At 40.3% G+C, this 17,629-nt stretch overlaps 1 protein-coding gene across 4 annotated transcripts in view; it reads left to right on the forward strand.

Annotated features, from left to right (window-relative positions):
* The first annotated feature begins 3,227 nt into the window (after positions 1–3,227).
* KDM3A (lysine demethylase 3A) overlaps positions 3,228–17,629 on the forward strand; it is a 54,742-nt gene continuing 40,340 nt past the window's right edge. For 2 of the 4 annotated variants that reach the window (XM_043468747.1, XM_043468751.1), the window contains exons 1-5: positions 3,238–3,393; positions 3,965–4,179; positions 12,281–12,436; positions 13,628–13,738; positions 17,316–17,418. In XM_043468747.1, coding sequence (XP_043324682.1) covers positions 3,994–4,179; positions 12,281–12,436; positions 13,628–13,738; positions 17,316–17,418 — 556 coding nt within the window. In that variant the 5' untranslated portion in view covers positions 3,238–3,393; positions 3,965–3,993. Of the gene's footprint in view, positions 3,394–3,540; positions 3,657–3,964; positions 4,180–12,280; positions 12,437–13,627; positions 13,739–17,315; positions 17,419–17,629 lie in introns of those variants that run through there. The other 2 variants (XM_043468749.1, XM_043468750.1) reach the window with 2 other exon arrangements.

Consider the following 17,629-nt stretch of genomic DNA (forward strand, 5'->3'; position numbering starts at 1 on the left):
TATCAAGTAATATAAGGAAATGGAATTTTTCAAATCTTATGTATTCGTTTTATGAATATCTTTCCATTGGTAAAGTCCTACAGTTTTCTTCTTATAGGTTTTGTTCATTTCACATTATGTTTTTTTTCTGTAGTTTTTCCTGTATTCTATGGTTTTCATGATCATAAGTGGTTTCTTTTTCTTCTGTTTTCTGTTCTAATTAATGCTTGTTCAGGAATAGGAATTCCTTTGATCTTTTTGTTGTTTCTGATCTTTTATTGTACCACCTTCTTGATTCTGGTATTAGTTCTAAGAATTTGTCATGAATACTTTTGAGTGTCAATGTAGAAGATCACATTTATAGGATTTTAAATAGAGCTTTAAATTTCAAAAGTAACATGAATACTTTTGTCTTATAAAAGTGGGAGAATTACAATGCTAAATCATCTTTGACCGACACCCCCCAATACTAGAGTGCACTTTGCAATATTAGTAGCCATCATTATGAATTTTAATATATATATTTCATAGAACATATATACTGTAATTTCTGTGTGTGCATTTTCAAATATTGCCAAATGCAACTTTCTTTTTCATTCAAAATATGCTTTGCTAATCTATTCTCATTGGTACATCTAAATATCAATATATTTCATTCCCTTTCAAATGCTCTACTCACTTTTCATTATATGTATCATATTTTATTTACTTATGACCCAACTGAAGAACGTTTAGATTATTTCTAATTTTTCACAGCCACAATATTGTTGTGAAAACAATATTGTTTTTCACAGCCAAATAATATTGAAATGAACAACCTTGTTGATGTCTCCTAGTTCACATTTGTGGGTGTTTTTCTAGCATGGGTGTCTTTCCAGGGTAGGTGTCATATTCCTAGGCTTGTAGGATGTTTAAAAATTTTTAATCATGAATAAACATTAAATATGTGTGTGCTCTTAATATTCCCAGTTTTCTAGGTAGTTCGGAGTTTGTTGTGAGTGAGTATTCTTTTCAGTCTCTACTAAAGTAAACCTGATTTTTCTCTTTTCACCTATTGTGGTGAATTATAGAAAATTTCTAAACTTGAAATACCTCATATTCAAATAATAATCCTAACTAATCATGTGATTACTTTAAAAATAAAGTAATTAATTAGCAAAAATAAAATAAAAGTAAAAATAAAATAAAAGTAAAAATAATTAGCAAGCTGGACTTGCTAATATTTTATTTAAGAATTTTTGTTCTTCGTGTACAAGTGTGGTTGAACTATATAGCTTTCCTTTCTTGTACTCAACTGATTCATATTTGATAATAGGGGTTCACAAGTTTTATAAAATTGGATAAAACATTGAATATCTTTCCATCTTTCCTAAGTTCTGGAACCATAATGTAACCTAGGAATTATATATTATTGGAATTTTATATAATTCTTCCTAGCTATTGCTTTTCAAATTAATAGTTAATTATGTAATCTAAATCCTCTATACCTAATTTAAAAAAATCTGAGATGCCTATTTCTGGGATAGATCTATTTATATCTTCAGTACACTCTACTACAAATTATCAAAAAATTTTTCATGTTTAATCTTAGCGAAGGTTAGAATATGTTCCCACAGTCACAAAAGTTCTAGTGTATGTTATGCTGTCTTTGTAGATTTCATCCTTCATTATTATAAAATCATTTTTGATGCCTTTGCTTTCAACTTTATTAACATTGCTCTATTGCTGTCCACTGATTACCATTAGATTAGAAACTATTTAAGGGCCATTTTCTCATGTTTTGTGCTGCTGTTGAAGTTTGCTCAAGGTCAATTTATAGGTTGTTTTTAATCCAGTGAGTCTTTTTAAAGTCTGATTAAAATTAACCCACTTACATTTATTGTAAATACTGATATTTATACTTACTCCTTTAATTTTAAAAATCAATTTAGCATATTTCTGTCTAGTAGTTGTTTATTTTTCCCCTCCCTTGTTCCCATTCTGACTTATGTTGGACTGGATATGTTTTTTTCCATTTCCCCCCTCTTTAATGGTCTAAAAATTGTAAATCAATCAAACTAATTCTTGTGTTTATTCTTAAAATTTTTTATTTAATGTCAAGTATTCAGAACATACATGTTTAAAATCAACACCTGGATTTAACTTGCATCTATAATTCCTTGAATATGTTTCTGAACTTTTTCTGATTCTCAGTTTTCACACTTATAAAATGTGAGCTTGAGTTCTCCACTTAATCTTATTTAATCTTAAAGATTAAACATGATACCACATCAAGCACCAGCCTTTATAAAATAACAGATCTTCAATTCCTTCATTGCATTTTTTTCTTCATTCAACCCAAAATCTTCAGGTGGAACAGACACAATCACCTTTCAACTCCTTTGTCCTTCAAAGTCACTTCCTCTTCATATCTCTTACATCATTATGACCTTGATCTTGTCTTTCATTTTCTTTGTAAGACTCAGAATATCTTCTCATTCTCCCTTTACATTAAAAAAACATAAAGAAAATAGCCCATTCTTGCATTGTACCAATGGCCTCTTTTGCTTTAGATATAATTAACATCATTTCCCAGTGACTCCATGCCTTTCTTCATTTTTCCTTCAAAATGGCGGACTTCAGACGTTCCATGATCATCACCACGTGCGCCTGCGCCTCCCGCGGCCATTTCGCCCAGCAGCCCAAGCTCCAGCCTCTACTCCGCGAAGCGCCTGCGCACGAACCTCTCGAGCACTGTCGCTCCTCCCTCTAGCTGAGTACGCTTCAAACCGCACGTTCCAGTCCCTTCCCTCCCCCGCTGACTCTGCACCGCCCTCACCCCTTTCCTGTGAGATTCTTCCGCCAAGTGGAAAGCATATCTTCGGTCGACAGCCTACGCACTTGACAAGCAATCCAATAGGCACTTACAGCCCTAGGGTTCGCCATCTAGTCTTATCTGTGCACCACCGTAATTTTCCTCTGGGTCCTAAAGTTGATAACCGATTTCGCGGGACTTTTTTGCATCCGTGAGGCAACAAATGGAAAGAATGGCCCTGGCGGAGGAATCCCTCGCTTACGCTCGGTGTACTTTAACCTAATGGGGGTCGTCCGGGAGTCGGAAGGGGGAGGGGAGAGGGAGGAGGCAGCCAAGGAATTGTTTTTTTCTCTCGCCCCGCCCTCGCTCGGACGGCCAATGGTGATGGGCTCTTTCCCTACTAGTCTCGCCCAGCTCCTCGGACTCAGCCAATGACCGGTGGAAGCGGCTCCGAGGGGGCGGACCCGGGAGGCTGTGCGTGTCTTGTGAGAGCTCTTGAACCAAGTCAGAGCTAGAGTCGGCTGGGCGGCTGGAAACGGCGGCCGCCGCCGGTGACTCAGGGAGGCGGGAGGCGGGGTAAGAGCGCCGCGGCCTCGGCTGAAGGGAGCGGAGGAAGAAAGGTGAAGGCGCCAAGCCCCGCGGCCCCGCCATCCCCGGGCCGGGGCGCCGGCCGGGGCTTCTGCGGCCGGGAAGAAGGGTGTCGGGGCGGGGCGGCGGGGCAAGTGCGGAACCGCGGGCTCGCCCCTCCCGCGGGGCCGCCCGGGGCGGGGACCCGGCCGCCTGGGACAGGCCCTCTGCTTCGGGGCCTTTTCTTTTCCGGGGTGAGGGGCGAACACTTTCAAATCCACTTAAGCCGCAAATAATTCTCCTCACTCAGTCTGCGGTGAGATTTAAGGTTTTGGAAAAGCGAAACTTGGGAGAGCGAGGGTCACGCGGCGCTTGGGGCCAGTGTTTGGGGTGGGGGAGAGATGGGGGGGGCGGGGAAGGCGCGGGTGGAGAGATCGGGTGCTGAGTCTTAACGTCCTCGCACCCGCCGCCCCCGCCGCCGGGGGTCCGGTCCTCAGAGCGGGGTTAGAACCCTCCCTCCTCCCTGGCCTCCTCTCTCCCCCCCCCCCCGCCCCCCACCGCCCTCTTTTCCCGGCCCCCTCCTGCTGGCCGCCTCCGTTGCATTTTGTTTTTGTGTTTTTGCAGGGAGGAGCCCTTCCTGCAGCGTGGAAACCATGGTGCTCACGCTCGGAGAAAGTTGGCCAGTACTGGTGGGGAAGCGATTCCTCAGTCTGTCTGCAGCCGACGGCGGCGACGGCGGCCACGACAGCTGGGACGTGGAGCGCGTCGCCGAGTGGCCCTGGCTCTCCGGGACCATTCGCGCCGTCTCCCACACCGACGTTACCAAGAAGGATCTGAAGGTATAACCGGCTCCCGGGGCTCGGCAGTCGGACGTTTCCTAGTTACCTTGGTAACGAGACAGCCAGCACACCCCCATTCCCCCCCTCCCCTTTTCTGAAAAGGCGACCAGAAAGTTGGCATCTGATCTGAAGGTGCAGAAAACTAGACCTTCAAAGTCTTTGAAATGGTGTGTAGAGCGAGGTGTGTTTGGCCTGGAGTTGCCTGTTTTTAATAAGGGGCTTAGGGGTTGCTCAGACATGCTTAGTTGTTGCCCGCGCTGTGCCTCCTTGCTCAGTTGCTATGTCTTATCCGACTCTTTCAACCCCATGGGCTGTAGCCTGCCAGGCTCCTCTGTCCATGGGGATTCTCCAGGCAGGAATATTGGAGTGGGCTGGCATTTCCTTCTCCAGTGCTTCCTCAGGATAGTACGGTTCCTTCTAGGAAGGGGGGAAGTGTTGTTAATGCTATCTTGGGCAGGTGGGTGACATTTGGAATGTTTGAGAATCGAACGTTGAGAATAGTGGGTGCAAGTGCCTTTAGTTGGGTTTTTTGGTGCGTTCCTCCGAATTTCTTCCCTCCAGCTTATTAAACTTTCGACTTGTGAGAAGAAAAGTGTGTGTAGAGGGAGGAGCGTAGTCCTCTTTTCAGCGTGTTGGGGTGGGTGTTTGCCCGTATATGGTGGGTCAGGGCAGGAGTGAGTTTCCTGGTTGTCTTTGAGGAGTCTGTAAGTGGGTGTGGGATGTGACCATATATGGAGGGCTGGGGTGGAGCTGCCCCTTATACGGTGTGCCAGAGGAATGACTTCAAACACTCCATTGGAGTGTTGGAAGGGAGAGAAATGGGAACAATTGCGGCAGGTGATTTTGAATCGGAATGACACGCAGAACCTTTTTTCAGTTAGATCTTTTCAGAAAGAGATGAATTCTGCTCTTACTCCGTAATAGAAGTATGGGTGTGAAAGGGTGTTGGAAACTAGCAGTGAGGAAGCCATTGTACCAATAAACTCTCCTTTGTGCAAAAAAATAACTGGAGAGGGGTCCCCAACACAGACTCAGAAGTGGTGATAACTTGAAGGAAGCTTGTCAGAACAGAAGAGCTTTCCATCTTGGGTAATGGATTCATTTGATCATTATCTTGGCTTTTTCTTGCAAACTGCGCAGATAAGGGAAGCAAGCTTTCGCACTGGCAGTTGAATACGTGTTGAATTCTGAGACACTGTTCAAGGAGAACACTTTCAAGGTGACAGTGCATGCCCCAACTAGTAATTAGTCTGCAAAAGGTTCTAGGAAAGGATATGTGGTCAAATATTTTCAAAGCTTCAGTAGTCTACTTTATCTTCATGTGGAAAAAGGAGTGACCATTGTGTGCTTAACCATGTGCTAGGCATCATGCTGAACAGTTGATAGCTGTGTTCATATTTAATCCTTACAGAAGTTCTTTGGGGGTAGGTACTAATATTCCCCACTTTACAGACAAAAATACTGGGCCTGGGGGAGATTGTCTTGTCTAAGGTCAAAATTGGAATCGTTCTCAGAAAGTTTTGACCCTTGAGCCCACTTTGTTAATCATCGTGCTCCCTAATCAAAGGCTGTGCCACTGAAGGACTCCTGTCATACAGGAGTGTGTATGACCATACACCACACTGTCATACAGTGTGAAATTGGTTTCACTCCTTGCAAACTGGGTTTTGAGGTTTACAGAAAGAATTAGTGTGGTGCAGGGATGGCCAGCCTGTTTGTTTTAGGCTAATAAACTTTCTCCATAAAAATGGGCTTTGGGGAGTAGATGTTAATTATAGTTGTTACGGTTTATTTCACAACAAGTAAAATTTTCTCTTATTGCCTTTGTTTTTATTTGATTTGAATGGAAACGAGATTAAGCTTCACAGTTTTTAGTTCTTTAGCAGCTGATGAGACACTAGGTGTTCCCTTCCCCATCAGAAATCAAGGACCTGTTGGGTTAGGAAGGCAGTCTAGGAGGTCCTTTGTGTGTCCTCTTCTCTGCATCTTCCTCACCCCCAGCCTTTGAAGTGGTGGTGATAGCTTCATTTTCAGAAAGAAATAGATTTTAAAAAGAAGTCTTGTCCAGACTTGCATAGTTAGCTACTAAGGGACAGAGAGAGCACTTGAATCTAGGTTCGGTTGTTTGTCTTCCAGTGGGCTAAGGTGCCTAACCTGGAAGCCAGCGGGGTTTAATTCAAGAACAGTTTCAATTATAGTAGATTTTTTAGCTTTACCTACATTCTTCACAACTCAGCCCTCATGTAAGAAATCTACTCAACTTCTCTTTTCTAGTCATGCTTTATTGCTGCATTCCTTAATGGAGTAGCAGATAAAGTAACTGGCATAAGTGTAGGGACATGTATTACCAAAAGCAGTGTTGGAAACTTTGAAACCAATTGTGTTTGGCAAGATACAGGCAGAAACTGAGTAGGAATTTGAGGAATGAGTTGGGACTGGGGGCAATAATGAATAAGAAGGAATAAAATTCAAGTTGTGTGCACCTGTTTTAGCACTGGTAGAGATCCAAGTCTGTCTAGACTGATTTGCTTCCTTGGTTGAGGAGTTAATAAGGCCAGGGCTTGTTAACTTTGTTTCACTTAGAGGAAGACTTTGTAACAAAGCCACTTACTCAGTTACATTATGTTTAGTGGTTGATTACAAAGAAGTTAGGTGAAGACAGAATTAACAAATACCTCTTCCCAGGTGGATCAAGCAGTAAAGAATCTGCTTGCAATGCAGGAGACTCAAGAGACAGGAGTTTGATCCTTGGGTCAGGAAGATCCCCTGGAATAGAAAATGGCAACCCACCCAAGGATTCTTGCCTGGAGAACCCCATGGACAGAGGAGTTTGTGGGCTACAGTCCATGGGGTCACAAAGAGTTAGACATGACTGAACAACTGAAGCAGTGAATGGTTTTATTTTATTCTCACAAAAATTTTAGATAGTAAACCACACTTTTTAGTATTAGAAACTGAGGCTTAAACAAGTTAAATAACTTGCCCAGTTTTGTCTCCAAATCTTAAACACTAAGCTTTAATGTTCAGATAGAAGGAAATTAGCACAGCTCTTATTTTGCTGGCTTCAGTATCCTCAGAACTAAGAACATTGCTTGTCATGTAGTTTTTGCTAAAATATTTGAATAGATAAGTGAAGGAATCAAATAGTTATTGCTTATATATAGAAAAGCAGTTTAGAAATAATCTCGCAATGGAACAGTGATATTCTCTTTATCTGGAATAACAGCAGATCTTAATTAGGTGTGATTGGAACAACTTCTTTAACTTTATTTTTATCCCACTCTTCTTTGAGTGTGAGGCAGGTTGCTTTCTAACTGGCTTTGTTCATTAGGCATGCTGAGAGTGTCCTCCTTCTCTGCCTTGTTTGTCTAGGTCTTTCCCTTCTTTGCTTTTGTTGTTCAGTCACTAAGATGTGTCAGACTCTTTGTGACCCCATGAACTGCATGCAGCATGCAGCATGCTGGGCTTCCCTATGCTTCACTATCTCCCTGAGTTTTCTCAAACTCAAGTCTATTGAGTTGGTTATGCCATCCAGCCAGCTCATCCCCTGTCCCTCCCTTGTCCTCTTACCCTCAATCTTTCCCAGCATCAGGATCTTTTCCAATGAGTCGTCTCTTCACATCAGGTGGCCCAAGTATTGGAGCTTCAGCATCAGTCCTTCTAATGAATATTCAGGATTGATTTCCTTTAAGATTGACTGGTTTGATCTTGCAGTCCAAGGGACTCTCAAGAATATTCTCCAACACCACAGTTCAAAAGATCAGTTCTTCATCGCTCAGTCTTCTTTATGGTCCAACGCTCAACATCCATACACAACTATTGGAAAAACCATAGTTTTGACTAGATGGACCTTGGTTGGCAAAGTAGTGTCTCTGTTTTTTAATATGCTGTCTAAATTTGTCATAGCTTTTCCCACTCATTAGGAGCTGAATGCTTTGACTACTGTCGTCTACCTGGTCTTTTCATCCTTGCATACAGTTAAAACTTGAATGTAGGTGGATTCTGTTGCCTGTCAAGCCATGTAAAATGAGAAACTTTTAGCACAGTGTAATAACTGTTTACCCCTATAATTGAATGCTTGACTCTAGGATTTTAGATAAAAGTCTGGATGGAAGAAATAAATAGAAGCATAATGAGATAATTTCTGATTTGTGAAGTAGTGAAATAAGTGGCCTTCTGCATCATCGTGCTGGACATAGAGTAGATAATGTCATCAAAAACTTCGGGATTAAAAAACATGCCATTGTGTAAGTGCTTATTTTTAAACCTGGAAACATTTTACTTGGCCATTCTGATAATTTTCATAATCATATACTCAGGTAAGATTAGTGTATACTAAGTGGGAGGTTTTGAGATTAGTTTGATTAGATAATATTAATTCATGTGTCTTAAAGAGATTTTCTTTTAGGGAAAACTAGCTTGAAATAATTAACTTGAAATATCCAACATCTGGTCAATGAATTTGATAGGCTAATAGGCACACATTTATTAGATGCCCTATTAAAAATCTGGAACTTTGGGAATTACAGGTAGTAATCATAATTAAATAGGCCTCTTGGAGTTATACAACATAAATAACATCTCCTTTCTGGACCAAGAGATTGTGAAGGGAAGAACACTTTTTACGACGAGAACTAGCTGCATCTGTCAGCTTGCAGGAGCTTGGTCAAATCATGTTAGTTCCCCCTGAATTTGAATTCTTACTGGTACATTTTTATAGAAATTTCTGCAGAAGAGACTTTTTTGGGGACGGTGGCAGGGGGATGTCCTTATATATAGCACATTAGACCTCAGAGCACAAAAGAAAGATGTGTGGTTATGATAGATAGGAAACTTTTGAAAGCATGTTTAAGAAAGCTCACAACTTGTTGGTTTCATTATATGTATTTAAAAAGCCATCTTGTTAAAATATGAATTTTTGATTAATGTGATCTAATACTTCAAAGTCATAAACTTATTTTTAAAGAATTAAACTTAGTTTTTAAATCACCCTAAAACTGAGATATAAAGAGGAACCTTGTCTAAATTTTGGTTTAGGGTTGATTATAGGCTTTGTAGATAGTGATATGATAAGAATTGTGATAGTGCTTAAGTTTTGAGAAACCACTTAAGATCTTAGATTACTTCTTTTTTTCTGAATTGATGTTAGATGATCATATTGAAGTCTTTCTCTCCCCCATTCCTAACTGAAGTGATACTCTGATAAATTAGGATTTGAATTTCCATGAAGGTCTTAAAGCTGCCTAGTCTGCTTGCCAGACACTTAATGTACATTGCCTTTAAAATCTACCTAACAGTTCTGTGAAGGGTAGGTGTTAGTACTTGCATTCTGAAGCCACCAGAACACTGAATTCAGAGAGCTTAGATTTTGGCAAGCATTCTTGACTTGGGTACAGTTAATTGGTTGCTTTTGTAATTCTACATATTTTATTTTATGCATGTAAAACCATTCTAAGAAAGCTTCAGCAAGGCTGGCATTCAAACCCAGATCTCTGTGGTTCTGAAGTTTGTAGATGTACATTCCTGGTATACTACATTGATGGGAAAGCTCTGTTGTCCAGAGCTAGGTTGGGTTTGAAGTTGATGTGATGTGGGGCTGAAGGACTGGGGAAGATATCAGAAGACACGGATTCTGTGGCTAGAAACAGAAAGGAATATGCTCAGTCTCTGAACACCTCTGTCTTGAAGGACCATTGGTTGGTTATGGTGATGGATGGAATACATAGAACCAGTGGAAACATAGAACATGGGGCCTTGTCACATAATAGGTGCTTACACATTTGCACTTACTCTGTAATAACTGCAAGGATAAAAGTCTGTCATACAAAGAAGATACGCGCGTCTCAGGGGAAGTTGCCTGAGAAATTAGGCGTGTACATTTTGTGATTGGGAGAGGAGGATAGGACTGGTCTTAAATTTAATTGATTTTAAAGATTGATATTATATAGCCATAAATCTGAAAAAGTTTGGGATTGAGGCTAGTGGTATATCCCTTGGGAACTCCCTGCCTTCCAAATGGATGAGAGAAACAGAAGGTAAGAGCCCAGTTCAGGGAGAAATTTATTCACTGAACAAGTATGGAGACCCATGAAATACAATGGTAAGTAAAAGCCAACACAGACTTTGACCTATCTGAGTTTTTAATGTCAGTCAATTAACCACAAATAAATAATTCAAAATGTGGGTAAATGCTGGGAAGGAAAAGGACAGTTTTGAGCACAGTTAGCAAGGGACTTCTCTTGGGGTAGAGAGGGGCTCTTTGGTAAGGGACAACATCTTTGAGGAAAGGATTTTTGAATTGGATTCTGATGAGTGAATGGAAATTAAGTAAACTTTTTTTCTTTTTCTAAAGGCTGAAAAGGAAGATAGAATTGTCTATGAAATTATGAAGTATTGATGGATTTACTGACTCTTTGAAGCCAAAAATGAGGGCTTTTAAATCAAATAAAAATGGTGATTTTTACACTGGCTATCGAGGGAATATATCGTATCTCAGTTAAAACATAAAAAAATTTTAAAAGACTTAGAATAAATTAAAGGAAATCCTAAAGGCAATCACCCAATGAGTATTTCTTGGAAGGACTCATGCTGAAGCTCCAGTACTTTGGCCACCTGATGCCAAGAGCCGACTCTTTGGAAAAGACTCTGATGCTGGGAAAGATTGAAGACAAAAGGAGAAGGGGGTGACAGAGCATGAGATGGTTAGTTAGCATCACTGGCTCAATGGATATGAATTTGAGCAAACTCCGAGAGATAGGGAAAGACAGGGGAGCCTGATGTGCTTTGGGGTTACAAAGAGTCAGACGTGACTTAGCAACTGAACAACAATAAAAAGGGTAATATATTCTTAATGGGTTAAAGAAGCTAAGGTGTTTTGGTACATTTATATGAATTTTAAGGTTTTGTGACTGATTACTACTGCATTACTGTCAGAGACCCACTTTTGGACTGAATTCTACCTTTATATCTTAAAATATCTGTACAGATTTTAAGGGGGGTAATGTTGGAAACTTTTAGGTCGGGGTTATAACTAAGGCTAAAAGATATTTTACAAATCAGAAGCAGGAAATTTCATAGTTACTTGGAAAATAGTATTTTAAAAGTAGTTTAATTTTCATATAAGAAGTTACACAGGTAGTTTAGGAAAATTCTGGTGTCATTTATCAATTACTTCTGTATTTAGCAAAGTTGTCTTGGAGTTCGAACTCTGAGGTAAATTTCCCAGTTTATTCAACTCAAAGCATTGAAAGTGCCTCTTGCTGAATTCTGCTGCTATCAGAGGAATGGAAAAGTCAGTGGTGGATTGTGTTGTTGGGGGTCATCATCAGCTTACTGACAGTGTCAACACAGAATTGCAATGCCCTGTGACAAGTACATCTTAGGGTTTCAGATTTCTGTCTTTCAGTTCTGCAAGCTCTGATGTGTAATTAACATATGTAAAAGCCTTCTACATGGGGTTTCTTTTCTCTTAGGTCTTCCCAGAGATTACTTGAGGACAGATTGGCCCCCATATCCTTTGACTTCTCTTCCCAAAGTGGCCTGGGAGCCAAAGCTTGATAGTTAGACTAGTCTAACGAATCTGGTTATTCTTATTTTTTTAATACTTACTTTTGACTGTGCTGGGTCTTCATGTCTGTGCGCAGCTTTCTCTCGTTATGGAGAGTGGGGCTTGCTCTCTAGTTGCGGTGCACAGGTTTCTCCGTGTGCTGACTTCTCTTGTTGTGGAGCACATGCTCTAGGCATGTGGCCTCAGTAGTTGCAGCACGTGGGCTCAGTAGTTGTGGCTTGCAGGCTCCAGAGCATAGGTTTGGTAGTTGTGGCACACGGGCTTAGCTGCTCTGCGGCATGTGGAATCTTCCCAGACCAAGGTCGAATGCCTGTCACGTGCATCACCAGGCGGATTCTTAACCTCTGGACCACCAGGGAAGCCTCATATCTGGTTATTTTATTGTGGGTTGAGAAGGGAAGTAAGAGAGCAGGAGTGGAAGCAGCGTATTCACAGACACAGATCTGAATAGACTGATCAGGGTCTAATTTTATCTTAGGCATTTTTCATGTTCTTGTTAATCAAGTCTGCTTTCCTTCAATTCTGTTTGTCTAGGTGTGTGTGGAGTTTGATGGAGAATCTTGGAGGAAGAGAAGATGGATAGATGTCTACAGCCTCCTAAGGAGAGCCTTCTTAGTGGAACATAACTTGGTTTTGGCTGAACGAAAGTCTCCTGAAATTTCTGAGCGAATTGTTCAGTGGCCTGCAATAGTAAGTAAAACTCGGGCTTACTGAACCCCTGAGGAGTTCTTTAATCCATTATGAACGAAACAGGGAAAATCTATGTAATATCTGTAGTTGGCCTTCTGGAAAATAATAGTACAGATATATGACATTGCAGAAGATTCAGAAAAAGCTCCAGGATCTCCTGTCAGCCCTGCTAGGAGGCCTGCAATTCTGGACCCTTGACTTCTGTGTGTCTCAGTTTCCTCACTTGAAGAGTAGGGAGTGAGGGTAATTTGGGGAACTTCTAGGTCAAGGGTTAGAAACCAGCAGATATATACAGACATACAGATCTTTTTGATTTGCCCCTTACAGTGTTTTTAAAAAAATCTAAATTAACTGTCTACTTTAAAAAAATGTAGAGAATGTTCTTAAAAATCTAGATTCCCATTTCTTATTAACAACAATAAGATATGGCCACACTAAAGCCTGTAGCAATTCCTTTGGCAACAGTAGGCTGAACCTGAATAGTAGGTGTTGCCTGGCCCCTGTCAGGGTTTCCACTTCTGGTCTCATGATCTTTAAGGTTCCCCCAGCTCATATTTCTTTGACTCTAAAGACACCAGCAGTCAGTATATGATTGTGCCATTTCTGCACCAGAAGTCTGGTGCAGTTAAAGGCAAAGAGTGAGCCCTGTATCTGGAAAGGACAGTTAATGCTGTTTGATAGGTGAGCTGGGACAGATTTGGGTAGTTGAAAGGCCAAGAGGATGATTAAAAGGCTGACCAGCTTGTGAAGGGCCTGCATGCTGTGTGAGCCAAATTGAGATTTTGCCCATGGATGAAACGAGCCCCTGAAGGGTTTTGAGAGATGTAGGGTTTTGTTTAAAGTTGTATTTTGCTTTTTGTATTTTTTCCCCCATCTATTAATAATTTGCTAAAAATATGGCCCATTTCCCCAGAAAAATAAACTTAAAACAGTATTCTGCATAAATTTGGGGCAAGCCATACATCTGTAAACCCAGACCTATATGACTCTCAAATGTGTATCTGGTTTAAATGATTGATTCTGGATAAAAACTGTGTACTCTTGTTTTGGTTGCATAAATAGTTATTACTGAGATATTGGTAGTAAATAAACAAATGAATGGTTTAATCTCTGTGTGGAACATTGCCAGTCCCCATTTTCACAATGATACTAATAGCAGTTATGATGCCAAAACATTTTCTTTTGTTTCAGATGTACAAATCTCTGCTGGACAAAGCTGGTTTGGGATCCATAACATCTATTCGCTTTTTAGGAGATCAACAAAGAGTATTTCTTTCTAAAGACCTTTTAAAGCCTATACAGGTAAACCATTAGAACCAATATTAGACCCTAAAAACAGAAGTATAAACTCCTTTAATGTGAGAACTGACATATTGACGTTGATTGTTCCAGATCAGATATCTAGCAGAAAAAAGGACCCATCTTATGAGCAGATGTTAGACATTAATGCTCAATGTTAGCCATTGGGTTGACTGTTTATTGGGTTTGGAAGGACAAAGGTACTACTGTTGATGGCTTTTGTGTATGATATGAAATAATTTTTAAAATAGATAATATGAAAATAATTTTTAGATTAACTGTTACTCATATATACATATATCTGTATGCATATATATCAGTCCTCATTATTTAAGAATTCTATATTTGAGAACTTGCTTACTTGATGAAATATATTTGTAACCCCCCAATCAGTATTTTGGTGCTTTTATGGTTATTCACAGACATGTGCAGAGTGGTGAAAATTTTGAGTTGTCTGACACCTCTTCCCAGCTGAGGTTTGAATAAGGTTCCATTCCACCTTCTTGTTTCATCTCTTCTACTGTAAACAAGTGTCCTTTTCAAAGTCTATTTAGTACTGCATTGTTGGTTACTTCAGTGTTTAAAATGGTCCCCTGGGATAGTGCTGAAGTGGTCTGTATTGTTCCTAAGTGAGTCTTAGAGAGAACGTGTGTTAGCTAAGCTTCATTCAGCCATGAGGTATGGTAGCTGTGAGTTCAAGGTTAGTAATGCAGTAATACAGCTTCCCCGCTCGCTCAGGGGTAAAGATTCCATCTGCAGTGTAGGACCCTCAGGAGTCTTGGGTTTGATCTCTGAGTTAGGAAGATCCCCTGGAGGAGGGCATGGCAACCCATTCCAGTATTCTTGCCTGGAGAATGGGGGTCAGAGGAGCCTGATGGGCTGCAGTCTATAGGGTCGCACAGAATTGGACATGACTAAAGCGACTTTGCATGCAAATAAATGCAGTTATATATGTTAGAAACTTGTGGAGTTTTTTCCCAACAGAAACACATAAAACAAGGCTATGTATTGATTGGTTGATGTCACTTGTGACCAGAGGCTTCAAGAAACCTAACCCCATCTTTCCACTAGGAATGGTTCAGTATTCACTAATTCAGTGTTTATGGTGACCTATTGCAAACAGTATGAATCAAGTGTGTGTGTGTTCCTGTTCTTTCCAGTTAGCTTGCAGAACTACCTTTTTCTTCACAACATTTAGGCTCTTGGGTCTTGCTCATATGTTTGTTTTTTTCCTTTATTATAAAAATGTTGGGAGGGAGGGGAAGAACATGCACATTAACTCCACAGATCACTACCTTGGGAGTAATGTTGGTCTTACAATTAACATTTGTTGTTTTAGATGTCATTTGTGAAGGTCAGTTATCCTCTTCACTCTCTTTGGTTTTGTGACCTGCCTTGTTTCTGTGGCCTGTAGAACCATTAAACCAGTTTATGAGCTATAAGACAGTTTAGGACCAAGGGTCATTGCCATTGCTGGGTCTGTATTGGAAAACCCAAAGCACTGGCTTTTCTGTGCTCAAGTCTCACTTTTATTTCCATATCCTGGAAGTGAGTGAAAACAAGATTCATACTCTGAACCTTATTTTATAATGTTTAGGTGAATGGAATAGAGGAAGATGCTTTTACTTAGTTGTGGGCACAAGTTATCTTCATATATCAGGTAGATGGGGCTTCCCTGGTGCCGCAGAGGTAAGGAATCTACCTGCAGTGCAGGAGCCACAGGAGACACGGGTTTGATCCCTGGGTCAGGAAGATCCCCTAGAGGAGGGCATGGCAACCTACTCCAGTATTCTTGCCTGGAGAATTCCATGGATGGAGGAGCCTGGCAGGCTACAGTTCATGGGATCTCAAAGAGTCAGACGATGACTGAAGAGACTGGGTGCACGTGCATGCATGCTAGGAAGGTTATCTTGATATTTTTCCTACATTGAAATGAGGAATCCTTGCTTTTAAGGACCAGGGAACGAACATACAGGAGGGGCTGTGGAAGACTACTACTGAGCAGAGAGTAGTTTTTACTTCTTAGCATTGTTTTCGGGACAGTTCTATTTTTCATCTTTAATGTGTCTCATCTTTTCAGTTAAAGTAGAGCTCAGTTTTGTTTCTTGAGATTGACAAGATCAGTAAGTTTTTATTCTCAAGGAGGTGCACTCTGTGCTGTCAGTGTGAGTGTTATTAATATACTGATTGAGGGAGACTCTGCATGTGTTCTTGACTTTTACTGATGATAATTTCCAAAGTTAAGTGCTTCAGGGCATTCTCTTGTAGAGGCAGGTGATAATGTAAGGCTTCTACTATATGAGACTCTATGTTGGCTGATACGGTTACCACAGTAGGAGGCTTGTTCTAAATAATGAATAGAGAATCTGAAAATTATTTGGGGTATGCAGAAGTTGGAATTGAAACCTAATGTCTGTCTTTTGGATTGAATTCATCTCAGTTATAGGTGGATAAGAAAAACGACTTAAGTGTCCAGCTCAGTTACCTGGCACCTTTGATGAGCCCTTGAAACTCTTCTAGGCATAATCCAATTATTCTACCTTATTTAAGAGCTGTTTAAGGTTAATGGCTCTCCCCATTAATGCTCTTTTACCTTGTAGTAGGAATTGGTGAACACATTTAAATTTTTTGAAATTGCAGTAGCATGAGGGGGAAAAAAACAAAAACATGGCTCATTCTGGTAATTAATATTGCACTCTTTTGAAGCCCCTAGTTTAATGTTACCTAAGAAATTCTTTCAGCATGGTCTCTCTACAAGGCTATTCTTACCAATGGGAGAAATGGATGAACTATTTTTAGCCACTCTGTACCCATTTCACATGCAGAAAAGCATGAAGGCCTAGTATTGGAAGGGCTTCTGTACTATATGGTTTCTCGGGTCTGACAGGTTATTCCTATTGACAGTCTGTATACATTTATCATAACTGAGTATACACACAAAGCCAGAACACTGGAATAATGCCAGAAATAGAGCTGCCAAGAATTGAATGTTTCAAAACTGGCTACTGAAGACCTAGGCTGTTCGTTCATTCAGCTTTTGTCCCTCCTCACCCCACCTTTACCATTTGTAAAGAAGAATGCATTTGGAATTCTGGTTAGGGTAAATGAATCTAGTGTGAAATGATGTTTGTTAAAAACAGCAATTTCAATGAAATGATGCTACAGATCTAAGTATTTTCTTATGTGTGTCTTCCGCCCCTTGCATTTGGATCTGTGACTTCCCTAATCCCTAGAGTTTGGGATACAGAGTATTTTTGGCATGACTAGCTGCTTTGCTTATTATATGTCCCATAGCCTAAGTTTTGTCATGTTTAAAATTATGCTTTGAGCCACTCTTAATATCTGTCTCACTCTTAGCTTCGAGTAGCTTCACTTCTATCTGCTTTATATTTGTGATCATTTGATGGTTTCCTACTGTTTGACTTGTCTAGTTCATTGGAGTTGCAATGGTTTGCTGCCATCAAATGGCTAATTGACACTATATTAATCCCTGTGATTAAATGAATTGAAATAATCCACTGGAATTTAAACAACTGTTCTTATTTATTACCTTAAAATATAATGATTTTCAATTTTTCAGGATGTAAACAATCTCCGTCTTTCACTGATGGATAATCAGAGTGTCAGTAAAGAATTTCAAGCTTTGATTGTGAAACATTTAGATGAAAGCCATCTTTTACAAGGTATGTGGATTGTCTGTTGGTGATAGCTCATGAGTTGACCAGTGATTAGTTTGTAAGCTGTGTTTTAGCCCTTCTCACTCATTTGCTCATTAAAATGTCTCATTTTTTAGTAATTCTTTAGATGCATTTCCCATGCAGCTTGATGAGAGGCGGACTGTATTCTATATTGTATTCTAAAGCCTCTGAAATGTGGAAAGCCCAAGGATCATGT

This window comes from Cervus canadensis, chromosome 5 (assembly GCF_019320065.1).
Source record: "Cervus canadensis isolate Bull #8, Minnesota chromosome 5, ASM1932006v1, whole genome shotgun sequence".
Lineage (NCBI taxonomy): Eukaryota > Metazoa > Chordata > Mammalia > Artiodactyla > Cervidae > Cervus > Cervus canadensis.